This window comes from Arvicanthis niloticus, chromosome 13 (genome assembly GCF_011762505.2).
Source record: "Arvicanthis niloticus isolate mArvNil1 chromosome 13, mArvNil1.pat.X, whole genome shotgun sequence".
Lineage (NCBI taxonomy): Eukaryota > Metazoa > Chordata > Mammalia > Rodentia > Muridae > Arvicanthis > Arvicanthis niloticus.
The window spans coordinates 32579904-32596758 of record NC_047670.1 but is presented as its reverse complement, the minus strand read 5'-3'; the positions used below and the strand labels follow the sequence as shown (position 1 = coordinate 32596758).

Sequence of the window (16855 nt, the reverse complement as noted above, 5' to 3'; positions counted from 1 at the left end):
TTCTGCTTTGAGGGGCTGAGGGCAGGGGAGGTGGTGTATAGCTGCTGCCATAAGCCACAACTTCTTATGTGGGTAGCTACTTGATAATCTGGTTCTTCCTTTAGCCATAGAGTTAGTAAATATTCACTGAGGTCTATTCTGGAACTGTTCTGGGCGCAGAGAAAAAAAAAAAAAAAAAAAAAAAAACCCAGCAGGGAGTGACCACACAGAGTCCTAGCCTCCTCCAACTTACATTATAATGATAATGATGGCGCCCTAGTCAGGGTTACTGTTGCTGGGATGAGACACCATGACCAAAGACACTCAGGGAGGAAAGGGTTTACTTTAGTTGTACTTCCACATCACTGAAGAAAGTCAGGATGGGAACTCAAAGAGGGCAGGAGCCTGGAGGCAGGAGCTGATGAAGAGACCATGGAGAGATGCTGCCTACTGGCTTGATCCTCATGGCTTGCTCAGCCTGCTTTTTTATAGAACCTGGGACCACCAGATCAGGAATGGTACCACTGGTAATAGGCTGGGTCCTCCCCTATCAGTCACTAATTAAGAAAATGCCCCACAAGTGGATCTTATGAAGACATTTTCTTAATTAATGTTTCCTTCTTTCAGAGACCTCTAGCTTGGGTCAAGTTGTCATAAAACTAGCCAGTACAGATGGGCACTAGAATATATTCTGTGCTAACCAAGGCTACATGCAACATTCACATATCATGTTACTGAATCCTCACATGAGTTAAGATTATTGTTCTTGCTTTGGAGTTGAAGGAACAGAGTTTAAGAAATTAGCCAGCTCATAAGTAGTAGATCTGGGGGTTAAATCCATGTGGCCAAACCTCTCCACTGAGATTCTTCCTGCCTAAGGTTTCATTCAGTCTCTTGCCCCTTCCTCCACAGTGTTATAATGTCCAACTCAGTTTGTACTGTTGTGGGTTGGTTGGTTATTTATTCATATTCTAACTAATAAAAATATAAAATACTACAGGAGGTTGTGGTTTGGCTTCCGAACACGGGAATGCACATCTGCATTTTACAAACAAGGAACGAAGTTGCTCAGTTTCACATGAATCTTGGAACTTGTGTCTGAATGGCAGCCGAAAGCCCGTCTTGGGATGCCAGTGTGTTTTTCTTGCTGGGTAGAAGAGTTACCTTTTTAGGATGAAGCATTTCCTTGGTTGCTATAGTTTAGTTCCTGTTACAGATAAGAAACAGATGGTCATATTTTTAAGGATACACAAATAACCTAAAATGTAAAATAATTGAAAGATAAATAGTAGCTATTTCTGGGTCCCCCTGAGACTGCAGAACAGGAAAAATTATCTTTCCTGTTGGGAAGAATCTTAGGAGGAGTATAAAAGTGCTGTTCCTGGCAGAATAAGAAATAACTCATACAGAGAGAGGTCAGCCCCACCTTTTCAGTCTCCAAATGATGATTTAGTGTCCACTGTCATTTACTGGGCACACGGTTCCCCAGATCTAGCTGTGGCAATATGCTCCCAAGGGTGGTCTACAAATAAGATTCCCACTGAGAAACTCTTTAATGGGCCCCAATTTTGGAAACACTTCAAAATAGATCAATTGTGTACATGCATGGTTTCCATTGCAAAATTAAACTTGAATTATAAAAACATTTAGAAAAGCATGCATCCGTGCTGGTATCCAACTTACATCTACCATGTGTCAGGAAGAGTATCGAGATCATTGGATTGATGAGGCATTGGAGCAGGCTCCTGCTCTGGCGAGTGAGTCTAAGACATGGTGATCAGGAAAGAATAGAACTATGACTTGGTAATAATACCTGAGGAATCGGAGGAGGCGCCTTACCTCAGGAGAGGTAAAGTATATTCACTAGCTGTGAGTTTTATTATCAACACAACTTTGTGGGCTGCGGAGATGGCTCAGTGAAGAAAAACAATATGAGGACCTGAGTTCAGATCCTGACCCCCTCCCCCATGTGAACATCCAGGCATGGCCTCTTATACACCTACGGTCCCAGCACTGTGATGGAAAGAGACAAGGCACTCTTGGGAGCTTGCTAGGAAGCTTGTCTCACAGAAATTATGAGCTCCACATCCCAAGAGACACTGAATCAATGGGAGACTACTGGGGGAAGAAACTCTATATCATTCTCTGGCTTTTGGATGTGTGTACCCACCAAGTACACACACAGAGAGACACACAAACACACAGACACACAGACACACAGACACACAGACACAGACAGACGACAGACACACATACACACACACAAAGGACAACTTTGTCCCTCAAAACATGTTGGCCCAGCAGTTTTCAGTTTTGATACATGAGCAACAGTACTTATCAAGTGAGCACCTTCTAAGCAACGTCAACCTTGCTGGAAGTATTACCTCATCTGAGTTACCAGGGGAAACCATGTATCCTCAGAGTTCCTCCCTCTAGATAAGCCAAAATCCAGAGAGAACATTAATGAAATCATAGACTCAGGTGTATTGGGCTGCTACAGTTCTGGTGAGATCCGATCACTGTAAGGAGCACAGGGATGTCACCTTCTTAATTCCAATCATGCGTTGGTTTCAGTTCATACAGTGTTGTTGGCCAAAGATGCAAAGTTGTTGCTTCCTTTATCTGTCCATCCCACAGACATCTAAAGAGCAAGTGGCGTTGTCTTTACCACTGTTAAAAGGCCTTTCCTCGTCTGGAAATTCCCTGAACATCATTTGATTCCATGTAAATGTCTCTCCTTTGTGGTGAATACAGCCCACATTGGAGATCCTGGTGCTCCTCGGATCATGAAATTAAGAGCATGTAGCCCTTCTCTACTTAAGTTTGAAGTTCTGCTTCAGGATGTGTTTAGTGAGACTTCAGGGTGAGTCATGAGACACTGAACAGGCTGCCCCAAGGAGACAGAGCGATTCTTCCCTATTCTCGCCACCCTAGCTCATACTCTCCGCTGTTATCTATTGGAGAAAATTGTTTCCTGAGATGTTACAGAGGCTGGACCTGAAAAAAAGAGATTGGATCAGGATAAGTAAAAGCTCTCCTCTCAACCTTGCTCACCAGTGCTGGATCGGTGTTTGTCCTATTTGCTTCAAGACTTGAGTGGACTGTGTGTAAAGCAGGCATTACAACAAAATTGTGTGGACTGAGTGGGTTAGGAATTCATTTCTCTCTCCACTGAAAGCTAAGATGTTCAAGATCAATCTGTTGTGTTCTTTGTGCAAGCTGTTTCCCTAGCTTGCAGATGGCTGCCTACATCTGTTCCTTCATGGAACTCAGCATCTGTGCATACAGAGATGTCTAGACACTGTGCTGAGGCCAGGCAGTGGTGGTGCACGCCTTTAATCCCAGCACTTGGGAGGCAGAGGCAAGTGGATTTCTGAGTTCAAAGCCAGCCTGGTCTACAGAGTGAGTTCTAGAACAGCCAAGGCTACACAGAAAAACCCTGTCTCGAAAAACCAAAACCAAAACCAAACCAAACCAAGACAAAACAAAAAAACCCCAACAAACAAACAAACAAATAAAAATCACTGTGCTGCTATTGGATTAAATTCCCACCCTTACCACCACAGTTAATATCTTTATTGAAGTTATGTCCAACTATAGTCATATTGGGGATTAGGCTTCAGTATATGAATTTGAGGAGTGTTCTGACTATAACTTTTCCAGAATGTATAAATATTGATTATATATGTTTCCTGGAGATGAATAAAATCCTTATTGATTGGTTAAATAAATTGGATGAATAAATTAGCAGTTTTTGTTTGGTGTCCAGTTGGAAAGATGGGAGAAGGGACATGAGTAGAGCAGGAAGTTCCTCTGTGGTCCCTTAGAAAGTGCCTGAATCCAAGACTAGTATTAGTTTAATCTGCAGGGCTCAGGTACTTGCCTGTGTCTTTCCTGGGGCCCAGCTGATTGACTGTAAGGTCCTAATGGAGCCATAGGCATAGTTTCACCTTGTGTGGATAGTTAACCATAGCCTGTGCATTCTGTGTTGTTCACACACATGGAGAATATAGCTTAAACGCACCCACATATAAATGCAGAGGACCCAGATGAGGAATTCCATATTACATCTCTGAATTGCCACTAATATTGAACAATAAACACTGAAAACATGCTGAGTCTGAATTTCTACATTTTCAGTGCAAAGTTCTAATTCTAAGAATTGGAGTGTTTGGGTTCATTTTGGTCTCAAAGCTTTTAAAATTGTTTAGCATATGGTTTTTGGAGGGAAATCAAATTTTAAAAAGATAAATATTTTTCAGAAATCAATAAATCACCTATAAAATTGCTTGGCATTCTAATGAACCTGTTTCTACACATTTTTTTTGCATGTAGTTGAGTATTGTATTAAGGACTTTACAAAAAAATGCCTTTCCCCATATTGACACAGAATATTTATAAAAATAATCTTAAGAATATATGCAATACTCCACCCAGAAGATTTGCACACATGTACATAACAGGTACTTGTATTCTGAGTGGATTCAATTGGGAAAGTGTCCTTTTGTAACTAGAATACGTACTAAGCACCAGAAATGGCTTTTTGTTTTAAGACATCATCGTACAAATATTGGAATAATTTTTAAAAAATCCACATCATCTGCATGTATGCTGTGCCTTGGATGAAAGAGCCTTTAGTATAAATATTACATAATTCACACTTGATAAGTTGAAAAATCAAATTTCCCTTTTTCCTTCTCGCTCAGTGAGCATTTCATGATGAGACAAATTTGAATGCCAGTATCCCCACCTCTGAGGCTTTCTTTTATCATTACTTCTCTGACACAGGCACATGGCAGGAGCTGGCCTGGTCCATGGCTTTCTCATACCCGTGACATTCTAGTAGCAGTTGCATCCCTTCATCCCCAAAGCTACCAAATGGGTATTTTCTAACAAAGGTCATTTTCTAGTTATAATTGATCCCAATATTATAGATTCTCTTGAAAAAAAATGTTGGTTTGAGATTCGTTTTATGGTTATAAGGAAAATTTGCCCCATGCTCTGCTGCTAGCAACCTTTGCACCTTGTGTTCTGAAGAAAGTCTTCAAAAGCATTGTCCCAAGTCTGCCTTCCCTTTCATTCCCATATAATTCTCTCTCTCTCTCTCTCTCTCTCTCTCTCTCTCTCTCTCTCTCTCTCTCTCTTTCTCTCCTCCGTCTCCTCCCTCTCCCTCTTCTTTTCTTCCCACTCTATGATGACTATATGTTTTTTTCTCATTACTTTCTCATTGCTTCTATGATACAAAACTGACAACCCCCTAATTATGACCAATTTGAGGCCATTGATGAAAATTATTTAGGGACTGGAAAGTAAAAACAACTTAGAACAGGCAAAACCTAAAGAAACCAGTTGTTATTGGATGCTGGCCATAACATACAAGACACTGAACCAAATTCTTTTAAAATTTTTTATTATATATAACCCTAGTCCTATGGGGCGGGAATTAAACTTATAAGTGTAAAGAATAAAAGTACTTACTGAGTATGAGCCACACACTGGCTTCTGAGCAAGCGACAGTAAACCAGTAGTGTTACTTAGTCTTCACAACACTCCCTTATGAGGTAATAATTTTCTAAAACTTTTTCAATAAAATCAGTGACTTTCTGGCACAATATGTTATGTCTCCCAAACTTCTGTTACCTGTTCAGTCCAACATGCAGCCTGGCCTTTGGGCTCAACTAATCTTGATATTAAAAATTGGAAAAGAGAATAGATGACTATATTTCTTAAAGCAACTGAAGCTTGAACACCTGTGGATCTGAAGATGCCTTGAAAAGCCAGGTGAGGTAGCACAAGCTTGCAATCCCAGCCCTTGGGCAGGGTGAACATGGAGTGGATTCCTAGCCAGCCATTCTGGCCTACTTAGTGAGCTTCAGGAGAGTGAGAGACCCTGCCTCAAAAACAACAAGGTGGATAGTACCTTAGAAGCAACTTCTGAGGTTGTCCCCTGATCTGCACACACACCTGAACACACATGTGCACCCATATGCATGTGTGTGTACATACACATGCACGTACACATGTACATGTTCAATAGCTTCATGAACCCACATACACAGCCATGTGCCTTCATGCATGTTAGAGGCTACCTACCTACCTTCAGTGCTGGAAAGGCGAGAAAATGAACCTCACAGTAAACAAATTTTTCAATAACTTATTTTCCCCTCGAAGTGACTTGGCAAACTCTTCCTCCCACCAATCTCCAGCTTTGTAAATGAGAGGAAGCCTTTCAGAGTTGCACAAGCTTCTTATTAGGAATCCCACAATCTGTAATACAATTTCTTTTATTCTCTACTGTTTAGCATTACAGGGTGGAAATAAATTTCCTTACACATATTTTAACTTCCAAAGTATCAAACTCTTTGTCTAAGAAAACAGCCGGCCCAACAGGTGTCACCTGGTGTTTTCCTAGCAAATAGTGGCGTTGCTTTCCATATTAAAAGATAAGGATGAAAATGCAGATCCCCTGGAGAGAAATAACATTTATAAAATTACACTGGTACTGCCCTGCAAATGATTGATATGAGAGCCACTCTGAAGAGGAAGTTGAAATGTCAAGCAGGAAAGAATGCACTTCCAAGGGACATGTGAGAAGCAGGAGCCGATAGTGGGACTCGGAATACTTTGGATTTTTACGTTTTAAGTCTGGCCTTCCAGGGAATTATTTAATATAAAAGTCACATTTTATGCCAAGGGGATGCTATAAAGTCGGTGTGAAATTCTTGTGTAGTTGAAAAACAATGCTTCCAAAAGTTCCTATAAATACCCACCAAAGGGCAATCTCTACCGTTTCCTCAGAAGTCTAACATTTCTAGGTCTTTCTCTGGCTTGAACAGATAAACAGATTGCTGTTTCTCCAATGGAGTCCCCAGTGGTTTGCATGGCTGTAGGGCCTGTATGCATAACTCTATGCATGCCCAGAGGTATGCTTAGCACAGCTAGATCCTACCAGCTATGAGATGTGACAAATTGAATCTCATGCCCATTTAGTACAATAGATTCATTTTCCTCTCTTCTGCCCAGGCAGAAATATGCACATGTGTGGGGATGGAATTGGACTGGGGAGAATTCTATGCAGAATTTCACTTTTTTATTTTCTCATTGATTTATTTATCTATTCTTTTAATATTTCTATATAAGCATAGTTGGATTTGCACAGGTTATATCATATTATTTGAATCTTCTGCACATTTAACAAAATGAACAGTTCTTTTTTTTATTGGATATTTCATTTACATTTCAGATGTCATCCCCTTTCCCCAATTCCCCTCCCTAGAAAACCCCTATCCCATGCTCCCTTTTCCTTTTTGCTTTTATAAATTTTTTTTAAAATGTTAAACAAAGGCTTTATAAGTTTGGTAATGCTCAATCAGAAGTGTAACCCAATACCCAACCTAGATATATCAACTATCTTTGACTGGTGGAGACACGTGAACATCTGCCTCCATGTCCCCCCTTCTCTTTCTCTCTCTTTCTCTCTCTCATCACCTAGATTCTCCTCTCCTTACTCCTCTTCCTCTCACCTTAGCTCCTCCTACATATCACCCTTCCTGTTAAAATAAAACTTTTCTCTCAAAATGCAGTTAGAACATAATTATGCCAATTTGTACCAGTGAGGTACAAGATAGTCCTAATACCCAGTACATCATTTTGTTGACTAACCAGAATCTCTGTCATCTCTCCTAACTAAAACACTTAGTTCTGAACCTGGCTTTTTTATTGGCTTTAGAATGAATGTCAGCTGAAAACCATCCACTTAAATCTTTTCTCTCAAAGTAAATAGCCAGGATTGGCTATGAGATTATAAGTTTTCAACCCCGTCAGAAATCCAAAATGACTGAGTTAATTGAAATTATGGGAAGCACAAAGCATAGCTTCTAAATCTTAGCCAATTTATAGATATCGCTGAACAACTGAACAGTCTCTATACTACAAAACGTTGGAGCATCTGATCTTCAGCCTTCTGGCCCAGGATCATCTGACAGACTTTAGTGATAAATGCACAGTTCTTAAATGATCTTTAATCTCACTCCATCATTGGAGAGAAGATGATAAAAGCCACTGAAGAGCAGTGGACATCTTTGATTTGAGGTTGCAATGAGTATTGCATCAGTTTGGGGCTTTTCCTGTGTGATGTGCCAAGTGGATTCTTTTAAAAAGACTGCTTTGATGTTAATCTCTCTTCCTGACTCCCTATTCTTCTATTTCCTTCTTTCCCCCCACACCCTTCTCTTTAGGCTGGTCCATTCAGGTCCAGGGAAAGGATCACCCCAGGCTGCTATGGATCTGTCCTTTGCAACACGAACTGGTACCAAGCAAGGAATTGAAACACATCTCTTCCGGGCAGAGATCAGCAGGGACCTCTCTCACTGGACTAGGAGCATAGTACAGGGGTGCCACAATTCAGCAGAGCTCACTGCCGAAATCACCACAGGTGAGTGCTGCCACCTATGAGCTACCAATGTCCCACTAACACACAAGTACCGGGAAGGTGAAACCCTAACTGCTCTGCCCCCCAAACTGTTTCTATTCCTTGTGTTATAAGGTATGTAAACTTATATAGCATTGAACTTCAGTGCTTCTCAATTAGGCATTGTTTGCCCTCCTAAAACATAACTGGAGGCTTTTGTTCTATTCTACCTCATCTCACCTTCATTGAAGAGAAACTGGTAACTAGGATGGTCACTTCCAATCCTCCCAATTATGACCACATGGATGGCTTCCCAAAGGAAGGGAATTTGGGGGTTATAAATAGTAGGGTTATTGGTTATCAACAATGGGAACAGAATCTGAGTGACTAGTATTGGTACTAAACTGAGCTCAAAACTGGGGACTCAGACCATTAGAAATGACAGGAGAGAAGGGCATCTGAGTTGGGGGAAGCAGAGCAGAAGGAAAGTTCCAGAACCTTAGCAGAGTTCTCTCTATCCTTGGCACAAATAAAGAGGCAGAGACAGGTTGGAAGAAGTCTACTGTCAGAGAGTGCTCCCCAAAATGACAAAGAAGAGATGCGTGTGTAAAAGGAGAGATCCGTCCATTCCATGTCATTTACTGCATCCCTACTCTATGCTAGATGGTTTTTCTTATAGTAAAAAACAACCCACTGTGTGTCCTAAATCAGTCAGTTGAAACAAAGCCAATATTGTTTAAATGAAATTAGAGATATTAATGTCAATACTGTCCTGTTTGGTAGAAGTTTTCATTTTGGTGTGTCTATGTACATGTGTGTGATGTATGTATGTATATATGTGTATGTGCAGGTGTGTGTGTATGTGTGTATGTGTGTGTGTGTGTGTGTGTGTGTGTGTGTATTCATGGCCATGCACGTGTGTGTATAATACACATCATAAAATCATGTAAATTGGCTAAAGTGGACCCTGTATTTAACACAGTGTATATAGAATATCCTGTACAAAGCCAACAGTGTCTGTGTGTGTGATGCAGTGTCTTGTCCCAAGCCCTAGTACAATTTCCAGTCCTGAGATCTACAGTGGACCTCTGTCCAGCCTCCTGCTGACACGTTTATACAGGGCACTCTGTGACAATTAAGCATCGCTTCATCCAGTCTCCCAGGACCTCTGAGTTCCTCACAGTCACCACTTGTGATACTCTATTTCTCCTCTCTGTGATGCCGCTTTGCATGTTCCTGTGTGGCTTTGAGGAGGCTGTAGAGGCTTGAGGTCACCCTTGGTCATTTTGAATAGTGACTGACCTGGACTAACATCCCTGCCCTGTCGTTTCTTAGTCATTCAGCTCATTGCTTTGTTTCTTCCACTCCACAGCTATAATCAGAAAAACAGATAGACCCACTTCTGAGGGTCTTGTGAACAAGAACTATTATCAGCTGCTACTCTTAGAATTATTACCCAAGACTTGCACAGCCTAATGTAATAAGCTCAGTGAAGCTATCTAAATTTAAATTAATTAAAGCTTAATAATTTCCTCAGTTGTGTCATCTTTCCTGCTTCCTAGTCACATGTGCTAAAGAGCTACTTCCCAGGATGGTGTAAATCTCCATTAAGCTCTACTTTGCCGGTGTCCTCTAGAGGATGAAGAGTCTCCACCAAACCACTAGAAAGTTTGTACCAAGTTTTTCTGTACCAATAACAAAACAATAATTTTGTACTTAGAGACATGGATAGCTGAGCTTCTCTTCACTCTAGAGATACAGATTCAGCACAGAACCGTGCATGAGAATTCTCCTATAACAGATCTAGGAAGAGGTAGTGCTACTGGGGTATGGGGCACTCTTTAAGAAGTACTGCAGTAGGGTACCACCTCTCAAATATCCAGGAGTACTCTAAATGATAGGACATACAGTAGCATGTGATGGTGTTTTTTTTTTTCTCAAAATGTCTCTAAATATGTAGTAGAATTTCAGTGGCAGTATACCCAAGATAGTCAGTGGTTTTTCCTTTATTTTTAAAGATAAGATGTTAGCAGGTAGCCTAGGCATGCCTCAAACTGACAGTCTTACCAAATGCTGCAATTAGATACGTAGACCACCATGCTCATTCTTGGCTTGAAGAATTTCTGTTAATGATTATCTTAAAAGTAATTTGTGTCCCTAAACATTTCTTGTCATTGCTGATGGCCCACTAGGGGTGTTTCTGAAGGTTGTACACTGATGGTATCTGGCGCAAAAGGCAGGCTCTGAACACAAAAGTTGGAATAGGTTCACGCCACTCAAATGCTGAGTTTAATAAAGTTATAGGTGTATACCAGTAAGATCCAGACTTCAGGCAATGATTTTAGGAAAGAATGAGGCCATCCATGAGGATTTGATTTGTTTTACACTCTATTAGTGTGTAGACACTATCTCTCTCAATAGGAAAATCCCAAGGTTGGTGACATAGTAGCCAAAGGAGGATTACAACGAATTATGTAACGAGGTAGATGGAGGGAAACAGAGTTGTGACATAAGTGACTAAAGGTACAACCCAGCTCCAGCATCAGTGATGCTTTCAGACACTTGGCGAGAAAGACTTCTGTCTTTATCAGAGTTTCTTTTAATGTGATCATGTGTTTAGTTTATCCCATGGAGACTGAGAATACCTTTGGAAAGATGATTCCACCCAGTAAAGACCACCAATACCATATGATGTTGACTGGAATCAAAGCATGCCACCGCTAACTCAGAATAACTAATTGCATAGCTTCAAAGTTCAAACTTGGGGAAAGCATGAATAAAACTATGTTTAAAACTGACTTACATTTGCTGCAGGTACAAAAAACGAAAATCCGCAGAAAGGGAGGGCTCAGGGTGGGAAGCCATTGCTACCTCTGTGGCACTGTCCTTCATTATCCTTGGACTGAGGGTGGGGATGGTGGAGTTCTATCAGAGAAAACCTTTGAAAAAGATGAGCTCACATAAGATGAAAACTACTTACAGTAAGTCAGGGCAGGGGCACGTGTGTTCATCAGAGCTCCATTTGAAAGGACACCTCATTTTGTGGCCAGTCAAGATGCTATGTCTTCCTCCAAAATCTGAAGTGCCCTTCTACTCAATTGTCATCATCTGTCATGAATCATGAGAAGGGAAGGCTGAAAAACTCACTGCCAACCTTCTGTCCTAAAGCCTTCTACATCCGAATGCCAGAGTATGAAGAACAGACCATGAAACAGAGAGGAAAGGACTTGAATTTTCAAAGCCAAGCATCCCCAGGTGGTGAGATTGTCTCCTCTCTGAGCTTTAGGTTTATTAAGCCCTATAATATTATTGAGATGTTTCTGCTTCTGTAGTCAGGGGTGGGATTTTATTTCGTATATTTAAAAAGCAGAGCAGAGCGAAGGGTGACACCGAGTGGTTTCTCAACCAATGACACTATCTAGTGTGGCTCTCAGGATCCCCACCCCACCCCACCACCACCACCGCCGCCGCCAAAGAATTTGTCCAAGCTTCTCTAAAATTCAGTTAGATGTAGATCAATGTCTGAGCCAATTGACCTGCAGAGACCTGTTAAATGTAGCGTTTTATGAGGTAAACTAACCCCAGTCTGATAATTGATAGGCTTTTCTGGAAATCTTTGCTGAAGATATAAAGAATATATTTGTAGCCCTTCCTCCACTGGTGCTAGGGTGCTAGCGACTACCCACTCCCTACCCCTGTAATAGGCTTAATGTACTGGATTCTTCCTAAACAGAGAGGTTTCCAGGTAAAACCCCACACCAGGACTACTTCCAAGGTTCATTCTTTTGCTCCTCTGAGTTGGAGGTGCCCTGTGCATGTCCTCCCGCAAGCTTCTGGACATCTTTCAGGCAGGGAGATGGAGAAGCATTGTTCATGAAAGGTGCCACATCACAGACCTGTCTGCAACAGCACTTGCTGGACCCAAAGTCTTAGGGGAAATTAGAGGAACTGACCTTTTAATTTCTGAAATAAACTTTGTTGGGCCTTTTTAAAAATGAAGGTAGATTGTTTTTAAATTGCTCACTTCTGACCTCTTAAGCATGTTGTATGTATTAACTTTGCATGTTTCTTTCATCCAATGGCTAATATGAGTATTCAGATGCAGGTGCATGTGTGCGTCTGTCTGTCTGTGTGTATCATGCTGTTGATGTGGTGATGGTTATGATGATGATGATGCAGAGGTGGCTTGCTTTATTTAAATAAAAGGGTTGTTGTTTCTGGCTGAAAGCCAGGTCTACCTGGCCCTAGGAAGTCATGCATCCCTTTCCTGTTGATATACTTGTCAGAAGGCAAGCTAAGGACCGCAGGCCAGAAAGCAACCACTGAATCTCAATTCTCAATGACTGCTAACATCAATGTCAATCCAAGAAGTATGGGAACTATGGTTTTTTTTTTTTTCCTCACTTTAATAAGAAATTTGGGGCCAAACACTGGGTTAAAGAAAGTAAAACAGTAAAGTGATGGAGTGACTGGGTAAAAAGCCAGATGGATTGATTTCCACCATGTCTCCCTCACCCTTCTCTCTCTCTCAGCCTGCACCTACAGAAACCAGGAATGCCGCTTGACCATACATTATGAAAATGGATTTTCTATTTCCACTGAGCCTCAGGATGGTGCCTTTCCCAAGACAATCATACAGTCCCCTTATGAGAAGCTCAAAATGTCCTCGGATGATGGAGTCAGGATGCTCTATTTAGACTTTGGAGGCAAAGAAGGAGAGATTGTAAGTGTGCTTTTCTTGTGACCACATGATTCCATTTACTGCATTATGCATCACATCTGCAATGACTTGGGAATGGTAAGCCGCCTTACTACTTACTTAACACATTCTACTGATAGCACAGTGGTGGCAGACTCCTGCTGCAGTTGGTCCTTGAGAAGGTGGAATTGAATTCTACGGCTTCAAACAGATCCAGCTATCTCTAGTTCGTTCCTTCCTTTGCTTTCATTTTCATTTGAAAAATGACATAAATATTTGAAAATCTAGAGAAAGAATCTTTTATAAGGTTAGCATTAAATTCTTACCAAACAGGATTTCTCAGGTGTTTTAACATAAGGTCCCGTTCATTTTGAAGATGCTCTAAGCAGCTAATATAACCTTGGCATTGTGCCAGGTGACGGGGATGAGGGCAGGTATGTAAAATAAGTATTGCCAGGGTAGAGAACTAAGGGCACTGGGGGGAATACACAGTAGATAGCATCAGAGGTGAGGGAGGGACAGACAAACAAGACTACCAAAGTTGGGAACTACCTGTCAAGCAATATTCACCCAAGTTAGCCAGTTAATTGATTAAAGTTACAGCCATACAGAACACTGGTGAACATAGTTCTTGTGTTTAAATTAATGATTTTCTGTGGTCATTGTTCCCCAACCATAGTAGAGACATGTATGAAATCCAATTATCTAGCAGCTGACAATGGTACATTCTTCCACTGATAGGCAATAGTGGTCCATGACATTTCTTAGAAAATGAAGCATCTCACTTAAGGTGTCAAGTACAGAACTGGAAGCACACCCTTGAATTTGTAATAACTACTCTATCCAGCCATTGTGTCCATCACAATAAATTGGCTTCCTGCTCCAACAGGAACAGGGAAAATTTAAAACTCATAAATTAGTCCCTAAATGAAAAAAAATCTAGTTGTTTTCAGTACTGGACGTGCACTCTACCCACCTCTTTCCTATTCCCGCTTCTTGCCACAGGTTGTAAAGGTGTTTCTTCAGTGGGCTTTACTAGGAAGTATCTGAAAAGCATTTTTGGAACTCCCAGAAGCTTACTAAAGGGAAGGGCCATGTTCACAGTGAAGAGTTAAAAGGCCTTTCACCTCAAACTAGGACATATCACATGACCCCACTGACCTCAGTGCAAAACTAGGCTGTTATTATAGGTACTATTGGCAGAGGTGACCAAGTCCATTCCCCAGGGGCCGACAGTGGACCCTTACTCACTGTCTGAGAATTCTTTTATTTTCCAGTGGATTCTCAGAATTCCTATGGATTTTGCTTTTTATATTTCTGCATTCTAGTTCTTTAAATGTAGCCTGAGACCATGACTGAGATGAGGTAGTGACGTGGACATCCCTGTCACTAAAACACATCACGTTTGTTACCAGTGTATCAATCATCCATCCGTGTACCTGTTCTTAAATGCAGCTATTTCACAGCAATGTGGAAACACACAAGAACTAGTCTTTGGTTTTATCCTTGCTTGAATCCAAGGCTATTTTGCTCCTTTCATTTCATTGGATTCAAGTCACCCTGGCTATGAAATACAAAGATTGAGTCAGACATTTTTTAATGTCAATATTTAAAATTGTGTCCATTTTTAGTGGCATGGGATATGGGTAATTAATCTCCAGCTCTGACATCACATAGACTTCAGTCCGCATTTTGTTATTGACTGTAAAAGCTGTGGTTTCATGAAGTTGAAAAACATCTCTAGATCTTAGATTTCACACAGAAAAATGTGTGAAAAATGGGGACAATGACAATTGCTACCTCTTAGGATTTCAACAGTGAAAGATTATCTTGACTGCATTAAAGGAGTTGGAAGGGCCCCCTCCATGCCAGGTCATGATCCTAGAGCAGCAGCATCCATCCGTCCATGCATCCATCCCTGTGTCCTGACTGTGGATCCGGTGTTACCAGCCCAGCTGCCTTCAGTTTCCCACCACGAGGAATTCACCTTAGAGTAAAGTACAACCTTAAGTTGCCTTTATAAAAATGCTTTTATCATGGCAACAAGTACAAAAAAAGAAACCAAGATACTGCTCTGTAAAAAGTGATCTTCAGTTTGGTAGATATTATTGCATGTCACACTTCCCGTATTGTATAGAAGCACCACCATCAAACAAAAGTCACAGGAGGGAATCAAGAAGTTTCCCAAAATTTTCTAAATTAGGTTAAGTGATAATTCCATTTCTGAAGGTCTCTATGCCTTAGCCAGGAATGCCTTGGGTTGTGCAGGAGGCACACTGAGGAGGTTAGGACTTCAGACGTCACTATCAGAGAGATGTATGTCCACAGTGGATGAAGAGCAGAAGGTGGCAAAGACAGATACCTAGCGTGAGCTCTGTAATCATGTTTCACAAGGCAGTTTTACATGCAGATCATATTTAATATTCTAATTACCTTGCATATTAGTAAGGCTGGGAAGAGTTTTAAGTGAGCTGGCCAAGACTAGACATCTAAAACACTGTCGGAAACCAAGAAACAAGCAACTTGAGCTGTGAAATATGAACACCTGTCTGCTTTACCACACTTGGCATAAACATCACTAATGGGGAGCTGAAAATAAATGCTTTAGACACAAAATGTCCCATCAGTATTTGTGGAATTATTATAGGTAAACACATTAGAACTCCTTTTAGGAAAAAAAAAAAAAGCAGGTATGGGCAATGTAAGGAATAAGCTGGAAGAGTTATTCTCTTATGTCATTGAGAACAAAGGTTGAGGGACAAAGCTGCTCTAGTTAACTCCACAGAAACACAAGGGCATATAGAGTGGCTATCACTATGCCCCACCAAGCACTCACTGACAATCTCTGATGCTCTCTTCTTTCTCAATTTCAGCAACTGGACCTTCACTCCTGCCCCAAGCCGATCGTTTTCACCATCCATTCCTTTCTGTCTGCTAAGATAACACGACTGGGCTTGGTGGCCTGAACTGAGAAGCGACTTGACTTAGGAAAGGAAGCCTGCCTTGCCTCGGGACTGTGACATCGGGCAGTGTACCAGATGTAGCATGTACAGCCAGCTTCAGGTTTCAGGAGTCCCATGTAACATCCCAGGCTCCTCTATCGGTTTCAGAAACTTCAAGGGACGACTTAAAGAAAACACCACAGGGGATATAAGAATAAAATCTCATAGTACAGAACAAAGAGGTGAGGACAGGTGCATATATATGGCGTATCTTTTAAATAATGACAACCAAGGACACAGTCATCACAGCAGCATGGAAAGATCTTAATCACACCAGTTTCTAGGCAACTGGGTCACCCAAGTAAGCCAGAGCCGAGACGATGAGAAATGGATAGTTATACCTGTTTCTCTGCCCCTAGTAACAGCCCCTTGCTTCCCTGTGATTTATTTCCTGATTCAAGTTGAGCTAACTTCTATTGGTAGGAACAACAACAACAATACACACATTTTTAAAAAAAAGAATGAAGCAGCTGTTACTTCATTTCCTTAATGAGTTATTTTTCTGTTGGTCTAGAGTGATTCCAAAGTGTTCTCATTAGCATATGTTGAACAGGAATGAAATAAAGCACCGGATGCTAACCTGAGCTTTAAGCTGGCAGAATCTGAGCCAAAGTGGACTGTTTGCTTTGCAAAGCTATCCTGAAGACTCAAACACACAAATGATGATTAATTTAAAAACTCCACTCCACACCCATGGATGCTGTCTCACAGCCAAAACTGGTACCCATATTTACAGAAGTCAAGTTCTGGGCAATTTTTAAAAAG

At 41.1% G+C, this 16855-nt stretch overlaps 1 protein-coding gene across 1 annotated transcript in view; it reads left to right on the top strand.

Annotated features, from left to right (window-relative positions):
- The window catches only part of Sntb1 (syntrophin beta 1), a 241638-nt gene extending 225099 nt beyond the window's left edge, over positions 1-16539 (top strand). Inside the window, exons 5-7 of the mRNA XM_034517259.2 lie at positions 8217-8413; positions 12922-13112; positions 15962-16539. Of these exons, the coding sequence (XP_034373150.1) occupies positions 8217-8413; positions 12922-13112; positions 15962-16054 (481 nt within the window). The 3' untranslated portion in view covers positions 16055-16539. The remainder of the gene's footprint in view (positions 1-8216; positions 8414-12921; positions 13113-15961) is intronic.
- The last annotated feature ends 316 nt before the right edge of the window (positions 16540-16855 follow it).